Below are 15,165 nucleotides of genomic sequence, written 5' to 3' on the forward strand. Positions count from 1 at the left end.
TTCGTTCGAGTGTATGTGCTTTTTTGTTTGTGAACCGATTTTGATGATTCTTTTTTGTTGGAAAGAGGGTACCTCAGTATTACCCCCTTTTAAGTTTGAAATAAATATTCCACCTCTAAGGGAGGCAAACTAGGGGATGCTTCCGATTTCGCGCATTTTCCGGTAACCGATTTTTTTAGTACTCTGCACTGAGATTATTTATTTTATTGGCCAAGCACGACCTGCGCAGTCCGCGGACAAAGTTGCTATGTCTGTGCTAGACTACTCTCATACCTATATTAAAAGAATTTCACAGACGATGACATGTGGGTTTATTATACCCAAGGTACGAAAAAATTATAACTATAGTCCACAAATTGCTCGGACGCATCGTTTCCCATGTGGTTATTCTACAGTCAACAACCTGTTTTGAACTTGAAACAAAAGACGTAGGCGTTATTGTTTTCGAACTAATGTTATTTTGATACGTGTGCAATCGAAAGGGACATAATAGGTATATGTATTTACATGAGTCACGAGTTTTTACGTAAACGATGATTTTGAATTAATAAATAAAATGTGGCACTAAGCATGTTAATGCACAATATCGGCTTGAGCCGGTAAGGAACAGCCGTCTTTTTTTTGCTGTGCTACTAAGTTACTATTGAAAAAAATCCTGTTGCAAAGTATGTAAATAAAAACGACAAGGTCATTTACAAGTCAGTATATTGTTATATATTAAAGTCAACATGCTATTATGTACTAAAGTTAATACTTAAAACCTTTAAAAATACAAAATCACGGAACAAAATGCCCTATTTAAAATTAAAACATGTTTCAGAATGTAATAATAAGGCATAATTGTTTATTTACACAATTGTTTTATAATATTTTATACATTACTCACGTATATAATTATTGAAGACAGCTGATTTTTTTTTAAAGCTTTTTCATGAAATTTACAGCACCATTTCTATATTTAAAATTTTCTTAACAATTACAAAATATATTTTATAACATGCAGTCAAACTTACATGGCATAAATAAACTTAGGTTAGTGAGTTTCAAAGAACCATGCCACATTTACGTCGAAAATGAGACATGGAGGTAATAAAACAACTTGATAATATTAAAATACTATAATAAGACTCGAGTTGATATTCTATTTTTTTTATTTAAGATAAAATTTGCCATTTACGAGTTAAAATAAAGGTACCTAATTTAATTACAATACAGCTGACTAAAATTCATTAGGCTACTAACAGATTGATTGACTTCATGCCGCCGAAACCTCGACTGCATGAAGTTGGTTCAATTAACTGCATGAAGTCGGTCTCGAGTCGAAACCGACTTCACGCAGTTAATGCGAGAAATTGATATCAACTTCATGCAGTCGAGGTCTCGGATAGCGACTTTACACTCATTAACTGCTCGAAGTCGAAACGTATTTCATGCAGTTAATGCGTGAAATCGTTACCAACTTCATCAGTCGAGTGAAGTCATGAAGTTGATTACAACTGCACGCATTAACTGCAGACACGCAGAATAATATGAATTTAGTGGTCCATGACAAATATAATAGAAACAGATCATTAAATTTGAAAACTTTGAACAATAATATTTTTCACATTTTAACAATATAAAAGTTTTTCATTTTGCAAGTAACTCGCATGCAAGTTGAGCATCTTGATTTGGTAATATGATCTTTGTTTGTAACATTAACCGTAGGTTTTGACATTAAGTAAAAAAATGCTTTAACAAACAAAAACAAATTAGAATGATTGAAAATTTTATTTTCTTACTAGCCTAATTTGGTTACAATGATTAAAAAAATGTTTGTATACTTCTCAATGCAAAAAACGTAAATATAAATTACTTGCATAATGAAAACACAAAAAACCAGACAAGTTCCTTTTGGACCCCGAAATGTTCGCTTCTGTACAGATTTTTGATGGCATCAAAAGTAAGAAATATAGCACAAAATGTTAACTAGCCAAGCATATGACTAAAAAGAAATCAGGTACAAATACTTTTTAATCAACAAACTTATCAATGTCATATTCAAAATTATTAGCATCTGCTGTATCCGTGTCATTACCACTTCTCTTCCGTTCTTCAATCCGCAAGCATTTTAAACACTTCTGTCTTTTCCTCAACCAACAACCTCTGTGGTACATCGAGTTACATTTTTCACACATGATTGCTCCCGAATCAAACGGATATAAAACCTCGTTATTCATACAGACTTCACATAAGTAGCCTTTCCCGGAACACAGAGGACAGTTTGTAATATGAGAACGACATACCTCCGTTAATTCCCTTAGCTGAGTTTCTAATGTTCCATCGTTAATTGCTTGTAAATGTGCCATACTGTACTTTTTGTTTACATCCCCTAATTGTATAAATAAGGGATGTAACAAACTGGGTCCATTACTACAAGCACACAAATAACGTCTCATCCATTCAAGATCCCGTCTCATTTTCTGTACCCATTCCAACTCAGCAATAAAATTAAATAAACGTGGATTTATCCGCTCTATATCTATGTACGGGCGATTCCAGGATATCGTTAACATTTGAAAAGCTATCCGCGAAACGTAATGCTTTTCCCAATCCCAATTATGTACGACTCTGGCTGGTATTGCACTTTGGTCATTCCAGTGACATGTAGTACAGAAATATAAGCCTGTATAGTCACACAACCTAGGTTCATTCCATGCATCTTTAAAAGTGAGTGCCGTGTGACATTCCGCACATTTATAATCCTGACTGGCAAGTCCCTTTTCCGGGCATATATTCATTTCGAACTGTCCCTTTTCTGTCATAATGACATGAGCACACACCCTACACACATCATCAATGCATTTATAATGGCATATATATTTACAATCTGTACAAATGTAAGATCCCTGTACTATGCTCCATATGACTCCACTGCAATGGTCACAATACTGCTTTCTATTACCTGTACTTGTTTGTTGTTCAAAATGGTGGCCTTTAAGGCTTACTGCAAGTCTTATTTGCCCATTGTTGTCCTTCAAATCCTGCAAATGCAGTCGCAGCTCTATTAGATAGCGTACTAACCATTTCCTTTCGTCAGAGCATTGTGGGCTACTCAGTATGAGCTCCTTACATTGCAAAATTGCCCTTTCCACCTCTTCCTTTGTTGCGGATGCGTGTATTTTCAACTTTTTATTAGCTATAGACTTCGGTATATAACTGGAATCATAGCTGTCGTCCGCTGAGACACACCCTGAAGTTGATGAGGAAGACGGAGGGCTGGAGCCAATTTCCGCGGTCCGTGGACTGCAGCATATCAAACTGTTTCGATATTTAGGCGAATCATTAGCTAAAACACCCGCCATTGTCATTAATTCACTTTAAATAACTCAATTTAGCACAAAGGAATTCTACAAGGTCTTTGTAACACTTTAATCACTTGTAATTTTGTCCAAGTGGCGACATTGAACCAATTATACGTATTATACGCGTGGGTTTTAGGAATTCACTGTGCACGTCTCGTGTTGCTCAGGAAATCGTTTGTTATGATAATTTAGTGATAAAATTCCGAGAAAAATATTGTTCGTCATTTTCAGTTTGACGTTTGTTAAAGATTTTGTTTTTTGTGTTGGCAGAACTGGAATGGTACGTTCCGTTCTTTGTTTGTAAGAAATATTAAAATGGAAAGATTTTATTTTCATTGTTAACGTGCAACATTTTTGCTGTAATTTTTTTTTTGACACCAGCTAAATGTCTACGAAATTCCCGAATTATTTCTCCTATCTATCCTTCCGTATTATTCCCAAGTTGTTTTTTGAAGTTGAGAGAAATAAATTCTAATATTATGTAACATTAAACAGGGATGACCTGAAATGAGTCTTTAACGTCACGACCGTTATATTAAATACCTCGACGTAAAGATACCTAGTGCAGTGCATGCATGCGAGCCGTAGAAATGTCTTCACGTCTGAAAAGAAGTTTCTGTGTAAATAGGAACGTAATGCCAAAGATACATAAATACCAATAAGACAAAAAATCGGACTAATATTTTCCCGCGAAATTTCAATATACCACATAAAGAATGAACTGTTAGTTATTTTCATTGTTAACATCGATTTTGTATACAATCAAAATAAATGACGAGTAAAGCTAAACAATACGATATCATAATTATCTTAATTAATTTCATAAGTAGGTGATTATTTGTTTTGTGTTTTATCGTTGACCTATTTAAGCCACGCGCATGGCAATCACGTGACACGTTTTCTTACTTTGTTTAAATATTTATCGTCTAGGCGTCGTCTTATTGTTATCTAAAGTCTGAGCTTCGGAACTATTCGCGGGTAATATTGACGATCGCGTTTAATGTTTATCAGTTCGCTACGTTTAAAAATGTACCTTGAACGCTTTGAATATTAAGTTAATATTTGAATAATCGGATGTTTTTCTTGGTCGACATAAGACCAACGACGCGTTTACAAACTTTAATTGGCAATAGAAATAGCTTATTTTATACTGTCCATAGAATAATGAAGTTTGAATAGGGATGAGTTAAACTCGATAGATTTTAAGCGTGTTTGAATTTTGAAACAAAGGTTCTCTCTTATAGTTTTATTTTTCTGACGTATTCTGAACAATATAGGTGTGTGGACTGTTTTGTATTATGTTAAAGGCATAAAACACAAGTATAATTCAAATGCATTGATATTTTAGTAAATTTCTAAAAACATCATTAATTTATGGGTTTCAAAAAGTAATAACATTGACATGTTAGTTGCCTATAACTAAAATTCACGCTTGAAGAATGAATACATGCAATTTTTTATTAAATTATCGATAACTTTTTATCGATATACCTCATCTCAAGCCAATACAGTGTAATAATGAAGTAATAACTCGCTCGTTTCTCACAAATAAACATTGATTTGGTGTTATTTTTAATTTAATGTACTTAATTTTTAAGTTATTTAATGCGAACACTTAGAAAAACTTTCTTGGATTCGACTGGATCAGAACCACGTCATCTAGCAAATCGTGTCAGACGCTATGCCAATTAAGCCACGGAACGAACCAGCGGACCTCACGAATTTTTCTATGTGATTGTTGTCGTATCTTTGTATTTTGTTTTTCAACGACTTTTTTTCCGTAGCGCCATTTGTGAGAAATCTATTTCTTCATTCGGCCTTACAGCTAACAGCAGCTGACTTTTGTATGTGTGTAAAAATGTGTTTTTGACATCTGAATATAACACACCTATGGTGCTTCGCCATTTTCCCAAGTACTTACCTAATAAGTAAACCACCCCCAAGGTGATCGACATCCTGGCGAAGGCGGATTCCGCTACACGCCAGCAGGGCAAGTCTGGTTTTTGCGAGTTTTGGAGAAAAAGTACGTCTAGCAGTGGACGTCTTTTGACTGAAATAAGGACGATGACGTAAACTGAAGTACACATTCTCCGGTGGGAATAGAGCTCGGGACTTTCTTTTATTTTTTAACCGACTTCAAAAAAAGGAGGAGGTTCTTAATTAGACTGTGTTTTTATATCTTTGTATGTATGTTACACGATAACTCTCTAACGGCATTTGTGAACAGATTTTGATGATTTTTTTTTGTTGAAAAGAGGGTACCTCGGCGGTGGTCCGTAATTTGAAGAAAATATTCCACTGGCAAACTACTGGCGCACTTTCCGGTAACCGATTCAATAAAACTCGGCAAATAGATGTAATTCCACGACCTTCTGAGGTGGGTTTTTTTAGTACTCTGTACTGAGATTCTTATAATACCTAAGTGAGGTCGTGCGTCTGGTGGTAAACGACAAGCCTATACATAACAGTTGCAGTGCCACCCAGAGCTTTAAATCGCAAAGCTCTTAGGGACAATGTTACTGCGCCCCTCACCCTGAGCCATAAGTTGACAAGTCCCATGTGCCTGTTATTTCACCAGCAACCTTACCCTTCAAAACCGGAACACTTTTTATGGTAAAAGTATGCGCATTTGACCTCCATCTTATCTTATGGAAAGTGACAATGAGACCATAGAGCATGCACACCTAAATAAACCCTAGTAGCGCCCAATTATGTGACGCGAAAGTTTTCTAGCGGCGAGTAACCATTTACCGCGCTTCCACGTCCATTAATGGCGAATATGAATTCTATTTACTAGGCAATAACAATAATAGACTAAAAAGTCGTTGAAAGACCAAGTACAAAGACACGACGCAAGCACATAGAAAAATTCGTGAGGTCCGTTGGTTCGTTCCGTGGCTTAGTTGGTATAGCGTCTGGCACGATATGCAAGAAGACGTCGGTTCGAATCCGACCGGATCGAAGGAATTTTTTCTGAGTGTTCGATCTTTGTATTAATAATTATAACAAACTAGGCAATAACATTTAAATTCCTCGGAATAATACAACCACGCGGCCGCGCGGACCAAAAAAAAAACAAGTCGGGACGCTCAATTAAGCTAGAGGCAGCCGTGCAGCGTGAGCGCGATGAAATAAGTGTCGAATAAACGATTTAGTAGACATCCCGTCATATTCCAGTTTCGTCAGAAATAGTTTTTTTCATGATTTCAGTTTAGGTTCGTCAGGGTGAATAAATTTGCAGGCAGGGACGTCTACTCCATAGCCGTACGCCGTACCTACTTAAATGTTATGTAATGTGTTAAAGCGTTACGCTATTACCAAATTATAATTGGTATATTCACAACGTTTCCGGTAATACAACCACTATCAGATCGAAAAAGGCGGAAGTGACGATGTCGATCCCCCAAGGCAGCGTTCTCGGATGCGTGCTATTTTTAATTTATATAAACGATTTGCCCAAAGTAATCGATTGACCATGTTCCCTATTTACAGATGACATATCTATAGTTGTCCCATGTCAAAATAATGTAAATTTAACTAATAAATTAAATTGTACGTTGTCAGAAATAATCTCTTGGTTAAATTATCATAATTTAACGGTTTATTTTACAAAAACGAAATTAATGGAATTTAGGCCACATCAAAGAAGGTCTTTAAATATTAATTATAAATTTAATAACATCCAATTAGAACAAGTTGATACGTACCCTCTTCTGGGAATATCTATTGATTCAAATGTAAATTGGAAAGAACACATAAATAAAGTTGCCATGAAGATGTCAAGATTTTCTTATGCATTACGCGAACTAAAAAAATTAACAGACTTAAAATCAGCTAGGAGCGCTTATTTTGCCTATGCACACGCTTGGCTGACATATGGAATAGTGTTGCGGGGTTCCAGTACAGATGTAACGAAGCTCTTCCGGTCACAAAAGAGGTGCATAAGGCTGCTTGCTAATATAAAAGTAACAGATAGCTGTAAACCATACTTCTCAGAGTATGAAATATTAACTCTTCCTTCCCTTTATATTTATGCGGCTTGTGATTTTGTTAGAAAGCACCCAAATCTCTTTCCATACCACTCCCGCCCACAAAACTTAAGACCAAAAATACAGCTTGCCAAGCCCATATGTAAAATTGAAATGTTTCGAAGTGGCCCTTTAGCAATGTTGGTGAAAATTTATAATAATTTACCCAATAATATTAAAGAAGAAGGAAATGTAATCAAATTTAAAAAAACGTTAAAAAAGTACCTCATTAAAAAATGTTTCTATTCGCTTCAGGAATATTTAAATAATTAATGTAGATTATTATTTTATCTGTGTTGACGATTGTGATCCTTTTTTTTCCAATTTTTATTTAAAGTTTATTATTTGACAAAATTTAATCATTTTTCGTATACCTAATTTAATTTTAATTTTATAACTTAATTAATTTGTCAAATTTGCCAAATTTTATAGTATTTAATTATTTTGTAATTTAAATTTTATTTCAATTCTATAAGGATCAATGTTATAAAATTATTTGCTTGTTAATAAATTAATTAATTTTAAGATTGCAGTGCCCTTGCAGGGTTCATGTTTTGGTTCATCACAACATTATTTTTAACAACTACATTTGTACAAGATGATACGCAATAAAGAAATTGAATTTGTAGGGGTCGAACCGTAGCCTACGTCTAATCCTCCTGTGCAGAAAAGAGATAAGCAGGCAACTTTACGGCGATGTTCAAGGCTTTGTAGAAACCTGTGACGGTCGATCATTTTTGATAACCCGGGTCGATCATGACCCATGCGTAATGTGATTGGGTCAAATGATTAGATCATGTGTTCGATATTTTAGCGGGTCACTCGTCGCTAACAATACTTCCATTAAGGCGTTTAAGTGTCAAATTGTACAATTAGCTTTTATTCTTTCCTGCTGATGAGTAATGTGTATAAACTTGTGACGGTGTGATCTCCTTACACAGTCATCTCACCTCTTTGTATCGCCTCTCTCCGCTTGTATCCTATCATTTTTTATTTTACATGTATTTAAATTTTAAATTTGAATTGTTCCATCTTCCTTCACTTTCTCATTTTGTTTTCGTACCACGGTCACTCCCAGCTCGACCGCCACAACAGTCGAAGCTGTTCTAAATTCCATCGCGAATAATCGCTAATTTTGGTTCTTTACTACGTTTGTAATCATTTAATAAGCTAAATCATGTGTAATAATTTATAAGCCTACAGCCCTCGTGTACCTAAATCTGTAATTAAATTTCTCGGCCCATTTAGGGGTAAGTGCCTTAATAATAAAGTGTAGGGAGTGTTTTATACTGTCATACCTGTTTTTTTACATTTACCTTTATATTGTTACAGCCTTTCTTTAAACTTTACTTCTTTAATAAATTTTGTGGACCGGAAGTTTCCCATTTCATTGCCGTGAACCTGTTCACGGCTAGTTAGGGTTACAACCCTTTCAAACTTAAATGAATCCTTGACAAACCACACTAAAACTAACACCTACAAAACAAAAAACTTATGAGCATTCAAAATTACTAATATATTATTCATTAATATTAGCTAGTGCACTCATAAATAAACACAATATACCAAAAAACAGAGTACACTTACAAAATTACCATGATAGACTCATTGATCCGTTAACCCGTTGGCCTGTTCACTCGTTGCTCGATTGCTTGACGGTTCGATTTTTGGTTCAATCGAACGAAGATTCTATCGAACAATTGTTCGACCCAAAAGAAGAGTGAGAAGGTGAACCGTGTCGTGAGTCGAGATTTCACGTGAGAGTGAAGTTGCTGAATAATTTCTAAAATTATAGTGATAAAGTCGAATACTGCGCGCATGACCCATGAAACTCTAAAATGATCGGGTTATTTAAAAGCTTGTAACTCGGGTTGTAGGGTCACAGGTGCTGATCGAATCATTTTGATTCGATCGATCACGATCGACACACCTACTTTGTAGCTTTCTTTCCTGTAGGTCCTTTTGCATAGTAGGCAAGCGTTCTCCTAACTACCACAGTCTACAGTTGCTGCTATTTCCAGAGCCGATACTTCGAGTGCGATGAGAGCGAAGAAGACTACAGTTCTGAGGAGGAGTACGCCCCCCGCTTCGTCCCGCAGGTCGTGAACGCCCCGCAGCCGCTTGATGATGAAGTGGACGACGATGATGAGGTAAAATAATGACCCAACCACATTATTAACTTAAGTAAGGGATAACGCATTTAAGTCGAATTTTTGCACGATATGTTAGAACCATTTCGTGGTCCTTATTCATGAGATTCCTAAGACACTATACTAAGTACAGGTTCGGGCGCAGGCAGCGTCAGCGAGCAACAACACTAACTATCGGAGTTAAAGAAAGGCAACAGCGCCTAAATTTTCAAATAGTTTTAAATACATGAACAGTGGTTGCTATTACTTTTTAACAGGCACTTTTTGTACGTTTTGGAAAACTGTTTTTAATTGGGTTTTTTTACAATTTTAAGTGTTATTTGTTAGAGCTTACATTTTAGGAGGTAATTGCCTCCGTGGCAGTTCGGCCAGCAGAGATCCCAGATTCGATTCCCGGGCCGGGAGAAATACTTGTGTGGCCTACGTTTATTTCTCTCGTGAGTTTGGGTTTAATTTGTAGTTGTCTATGTGTGTGTCCAAGGCACCCGCGACACAAGGTTTCAGTAGTACGGGGCTATTGTTGAGTGTGTATTTTAGGAGGTGAGGTGTGGGGGACTGCCCCTCGCGTCCCGCAACCCACGCGCTTAAAAATTCTTATTTTATTCACACTAATAAAATAAGAATAGGCGGAGAAAATTTGACACAGATCCGACATCGGCAAGCGCCTGATGGCGACTGACGGTCTACAGGGCTTCAGTTGAATTCCAAAATTTAACAAGTTCTCTGTAGTACTTAAAGATAAATGTCTCCATATAAAAATTACGTATAAAGTTAGATATTTTATTCTTAAATAATTCGTTTTACACTTTTATTTTTATATGATCGGATAAAGTACATCCAATCGTGTAACAAATTAGCACATTCTTTAGACAAAATCCTTAGGTGTATCGTATATTTTTTGTAAGATCGTTATTTAATAGTAAATAACCAAGCCATTTAATCTAGCAAAACAGTTTTTCCCCGCTTCTCCTCCAGTGACATTGCATTATTACATTTACAGGTGTTCGTGGACACGGTGCCTGGAGACAACACCTCCACTGACATGCTGATCGAAGGCCGCGAAACACGCGAAGTCACAATGATGTCGGTGTCTTCAGACGATTGCACCGAGACCGATGGTAGGTTGTATTCCCGGTGACAAAAATTTTTATATAACTCCATTAGTTTTTATTTATTATGATTATTAATTCAAAGATCGAACAAATAGATAAACTTTATGGGACTTGAATCCGGGACCATACTGCACCTTAGTTATTGCTCTTACCAACTGAGCTATGGGTCAAGTTACCAAATCGTTGAAATTCTGCTGTTTTTTTTAGAATATGGCCCTAATATCTAGAAGTGTCGCGATGAGTGGGTTCGGGTGGCAGGATAGTCGTTCATTGTGCTTAGTTTTGTGTCGGTCGATCTCAGCAGCTACCGACATCACGTTTAGATGATCATGGATCTCTTCATTACGAGTGAACCAAGGGGCATTGACTATTGCCCACAGGATACAATTCAGCACTCGTTGGAGACAAAGTATATTTATTACTCTTGCTAGCCACACCCCACAGCTGAAAACCGTATGTCCAAATAGGTTTTAAAGAAAGATCTTTGTACTGGATCTTTCGTCATTTTGAGCCGCTAGTGACATATAGAAAGATTTTAGAACCTTGTTGTTGTGCCCACCAGTGGAAGGCATATGTGACGATGATTTGTTTTTTACAAACATCTAATTTAAAAAAAAAAGTGATATATTGTTTAAACAGACTTTAATTGCTCTATCTAGAACTGAAACCCAATGATCCGAAAAATAATCTCAACTATCACAGACTCATAAAATTTCGTATCGATTTCTCGTGAGAATCGTTTAATATGGTTACCGATATGTTTAGTTCACTTCCCTATTTACGTTGCGATGACAAGTGTCAAAAGGTGCCACTTATTTTGTGATGATTATAATGGCAAGATTGATTGACCTGATGTTAGTCAATGTAACATTGACGGGTCTAATACAAAAACCACGAAAAACATGTCCCAAGTCAACCTATTCAAACGTAGTGACATGTAAAGGAATATGAAAAAGCTAAAACGTTGAATTTAAATTGTAATGTCATCGCAGTACTGTCTAATATTGCTTGCTTCGCTGTCAGTCGAACTAACGAAGACTAAAGCGTGAATGACGCTCTGTATACAATTTTAACGCCCTCTAAGTTCGGACACTTTTTAGCGCGGACCCGACGTCCATATAATTGTAAGTCAATGACCTGAGCTTTCTTTTTCGAACAATAAAACTTTCCAAACAGCTCATTCAAAATTAACCGATTAATAATGTATGATATTTTTTAGGCAATGACGCTCTGGATCTTGAGGTAGCAGCTGGAACTCCTGTACTTCTAAACTACTTGCTGACACACCCCATCACCTGCAATATACAGTAGCTACAACCTACTTTACGCTAGCGATAACGTAAAATCTGTGGCTGAATATTGAGCTGAAAGACCATTATTGTTGAACATCCACCGTTCTGGTCCACCTGCATCCAGCAGTACCTCAGGACATCCATTTGAGTGGTTGGTTGATCTAGTGTGGGGCCGATACCGCATCTTGCAGCTTTTAGGCTTGGTTGGAATAATTTATAGTTCAACCAAAGCCATAAGAAATTGAAGCTTATTGAGCTATTTGAGACTAATTTGCTGGAGCTTCAGGGTTTTTGAACATAATCCGTCAGGGTGAGTTTCACCACCCTATTATATTCCTACCGTACTGAACTTGGCTGTTTGATTGTACACCGGGGTCACATTTTAAGACATTTACTTTTTTTTTGATAATTATCCGATAATGATCCCTGCTGATCCATAGTTTTATTAACCGACTTCAAAAAGGGAGGTTCTAAGTTCGATTTTTTTATATGTATGTTAGGCGATAACTCCGGAATGTGAATTTGTAAACCTATTTAATTATTCCACCTCTAAGGGTGACTAACTAAGGGTGTATCCTGTTTCGCGCACTTGCTGATAACCAATTTCTTTAAAACTGTGAATTTTTGAGGTCAGTTAGTTTAAGTATCTACTCTGTAGATTATTTTTTTTTTTTAATTTTATTGGCCACGACCTGTGCGGTTCGCGGACAACGTTGCTATGTCTGTGCTAGACAACTCTCATGTGTTAAAAGCACTTCACACAGACGATCGCATGTGGCTTAATTATAACCAAAGGTACGATTTATCCATGAACTTTTGAAGTCGGTTTTTTTTAAATGAAAAGTTGTAATTATAGTCCACAAATTTTAATTTATCTCTTTAATTTTTTATTAAAGTTGACAAACAGTGAGAAAATTAAATTAACATGACAATCTTTGGAAAAACTATTTGGTTTGTGTTTTTTGAGTTTAATAGTATGATAATGCCATTATGTACGTGTACTTCGTACTCTGCTTATACCATAAAAAAACTTGGCGTTGTTGCCACGATTGAGAAAGAGCTTGGGCTTGGCTGCAACACAGCCATGCGCCATATTTTGCGTTTAGAAATTAAAGGTGTTAAAGTTTAAGCTTGGGAATTTAAATAGAATTAAAAATATGTCATAAAATTCATAGTGGTTACGTTCAGGGTTTAATGACATGAAATAGGAACTTTACGAGACGAGTGAATACCTACGACAAAAGTCTGCCTAAGTTTTGAATCTAATCATAAGATTTAATTTAATATTTACACCTCATAGCTTTAAGATATTAAGTGGCACTTTAGTTGATAATGTATTTTAAAAAAATGTGAAAACTGGCGAGTACTTTCTGGGCCCTGGCCCTCCGTATTCTCATTCTCTGTCCGATCTGTCCGAAACAATTACCGTCAAATAAGTAATACTCGACTTTATCAAATGACAATGTCAAGTATGAAGCTTCATTCGTATCATGCACAGGCATATATTGTCTATGGTGAGAATTAATAAAAGACCTTTCAAAGACGAACACGTACGTACCATTCGCATTCTGTGTATATTTTGTGTGTACACCAACAGACAAACAATAGCCCTCCTAAATACAAATGCTTGCATAGTCCAGTAATTGCCAATAAGAGTTGTCAACTTATAATTGACGAATAGGAAGCTCTTACGAGAATCGTGGAGAAAGGCGGAAGGTTTCCCATCACTAAATAGTTATTGTGACGTCATAGTGGATACAAAAAATGTGGCACGCTCGGTTTTCATACAAATAATGCTGTACTTGCGTGTATCTAGATATGTCTGTGGTACCATGCGTCTTATGAATTGATCAAGTAATTACTTGACAGTAATTGTTTTGGACGGAGAACGAGAATAGATACCCCTTTAACGGGGTCATTACCAGAAAGTAGTTCTGTAAAAATCCGCAACATGGCGACGATACAATTATAACTTGTTATACTCCGTGCAACCATTTATTTTATTGGACATGCATGCCTCCGAAGTTGCGTAATTATTGTTATACAACCATAGAAAAAAAAAATTTAAATTTTAGTGAACCGACGTGCTCTTTAGCTCCGATATTTATCGAGCCAACAGATTGTGACGAAGATTATTCAATTTGTAAAATTTTGGTACCTGTCTAATAAATTATAAAGAACTATAATAAATTCTTACTGCTTATTATAAAGAATAGTCTGATTCTTCTCTATATGAACGGAAATCATCACTTGAATCCTTATTAACATTAATTATTAATTCTTGAGTACACAAATTGTCAAACGCGACATCACGATTTCAATCAGACAATATCTTCTTTTTGAAACCCGCTCACATTCACGATTAAAACTTCTTCATAAATAAAATCGATTGTCATAAAAAAATCGAACCGGAAACGCATTAGGACATCACTAATTGATTAGAATTCGATCTGTCAAAAATGAAATAAATGGACGGAGTATAGTTAATTTATTATAAATGCGAGAGAAATCAGAATTGAAGTACCTCTTAAATTATGTGGCTTTATATGAATTATTAAAATAATTATTGTGTTAGAAATGCTTGAATAAAATATGAACGATTTAATAAATTTTTTTTTAACAATTCCGTTCCTGGGTTCCGTTGTTTTTGATGTGTAGACTGACCCCCGACCTCGTTGTGGGCAGTGTATTACTGAAACATTTAAGCGTGAAGGAAATAAAACGAATTGAAAAACTCAAGTCAAATTTTAAAATTTTATTTCGAGATTACATAATTTTCAATGAAACCACGGCGCGGGCGCCATCTTGAAAAATTAAATTACCCTTCTTTTTTTGTTCAATCTAAACAAAAAATTATCTCTTCGTCTACAACAGACATGAAATAAAACCTTATCTACATTGTTTTAGAAATGTACAGGCTGTTCAAAAATCCTTTTTTTAACGGAAGATGAAATTTATATCTTCCTAACATTGACAAGGTTACTTAGTAGGCGCAAGACATGTGAAAAGTATGAAGCGGACTTTTACAACTTAATCTTTACAAGACAGTGTAATTTTTTATTTCACAATTTTTAGGAAGAAAAATTCCAACGATTCCATACCGTCTCGATTAAAAATAAAGGACAGTTCTTTTAAGGGATTTAGTCGTGAAATACCCTCTAAAAATTGTGAAACAAAAAATGAACTGGTTCAATAGATCGCGTAATTTACACGTACACTGCGCCTATCGCAGCACCAAA

The 15,165-nt window shown here is 35.8% G+C and overlaps 1 protein-coding gene and 1 long non-coding RNA gene across 2 annotated transcripts; one reads left to right on the top strand and one right to left on the bottom strand.

The window, feature by feature from the left end:
• Positions 1 to 1,553: 1,553 nt before the first annotated feature.
• LOC113232683 (differentially expressed in FDCP 8 homolog) lies at positions 1,554 to 3,485 on the bottom strand. The gene has a single exon (XM_026467456.1). The coding sequence runs from the start codon at positions 3,348 to 3,350 to the stop codon at positions 2,013 to 2,015; it is 1,338 nt and encodes a 445-aa protein (XP_026323241.1). The 5' UTR covers positions 3,351 to 3,485; the 3' UTR covers positions 1,554 to 2,012.
• Positions 3,486 to 8,575: 5,090 nt separating this feature from the next.
• Positions 8,576 to 12,752, top strand: LOC113232702. The gene is made up of 4 exons (XR_003310645.1): positions 8,576 to 8,622; positions 9,394 to 9,522; positions 10,523 to 10,640; positions 11,854 to 12,752. It is a non-coding gene; the product is annotated as an uncharacterized LOC113232702 (long non-coding RNA).
• The last annotated feature ends 2,413 nt before the right edge of the window (positions 12,753 to 15,165 follow it).

This window comes from Hyposmocoma kahamanoa, unplaced genomic scaffold (genome assembly GCF_003589595.1).
Source record: "Hyposmocoma kahamanoa isolate Upper Pololo Valley unplaced genomic scaffold, ASM358959v1 77, whole genome shotgun sequence".
Classification (NCBI taxonomy): domain Eukaryota; kingdom Metazoa; phylum Arthropoda; class Insecta; order Lepidoptera; family Cosmopterigidae; genus Hyposmocoma; species Hyposmocoma kahamanoa.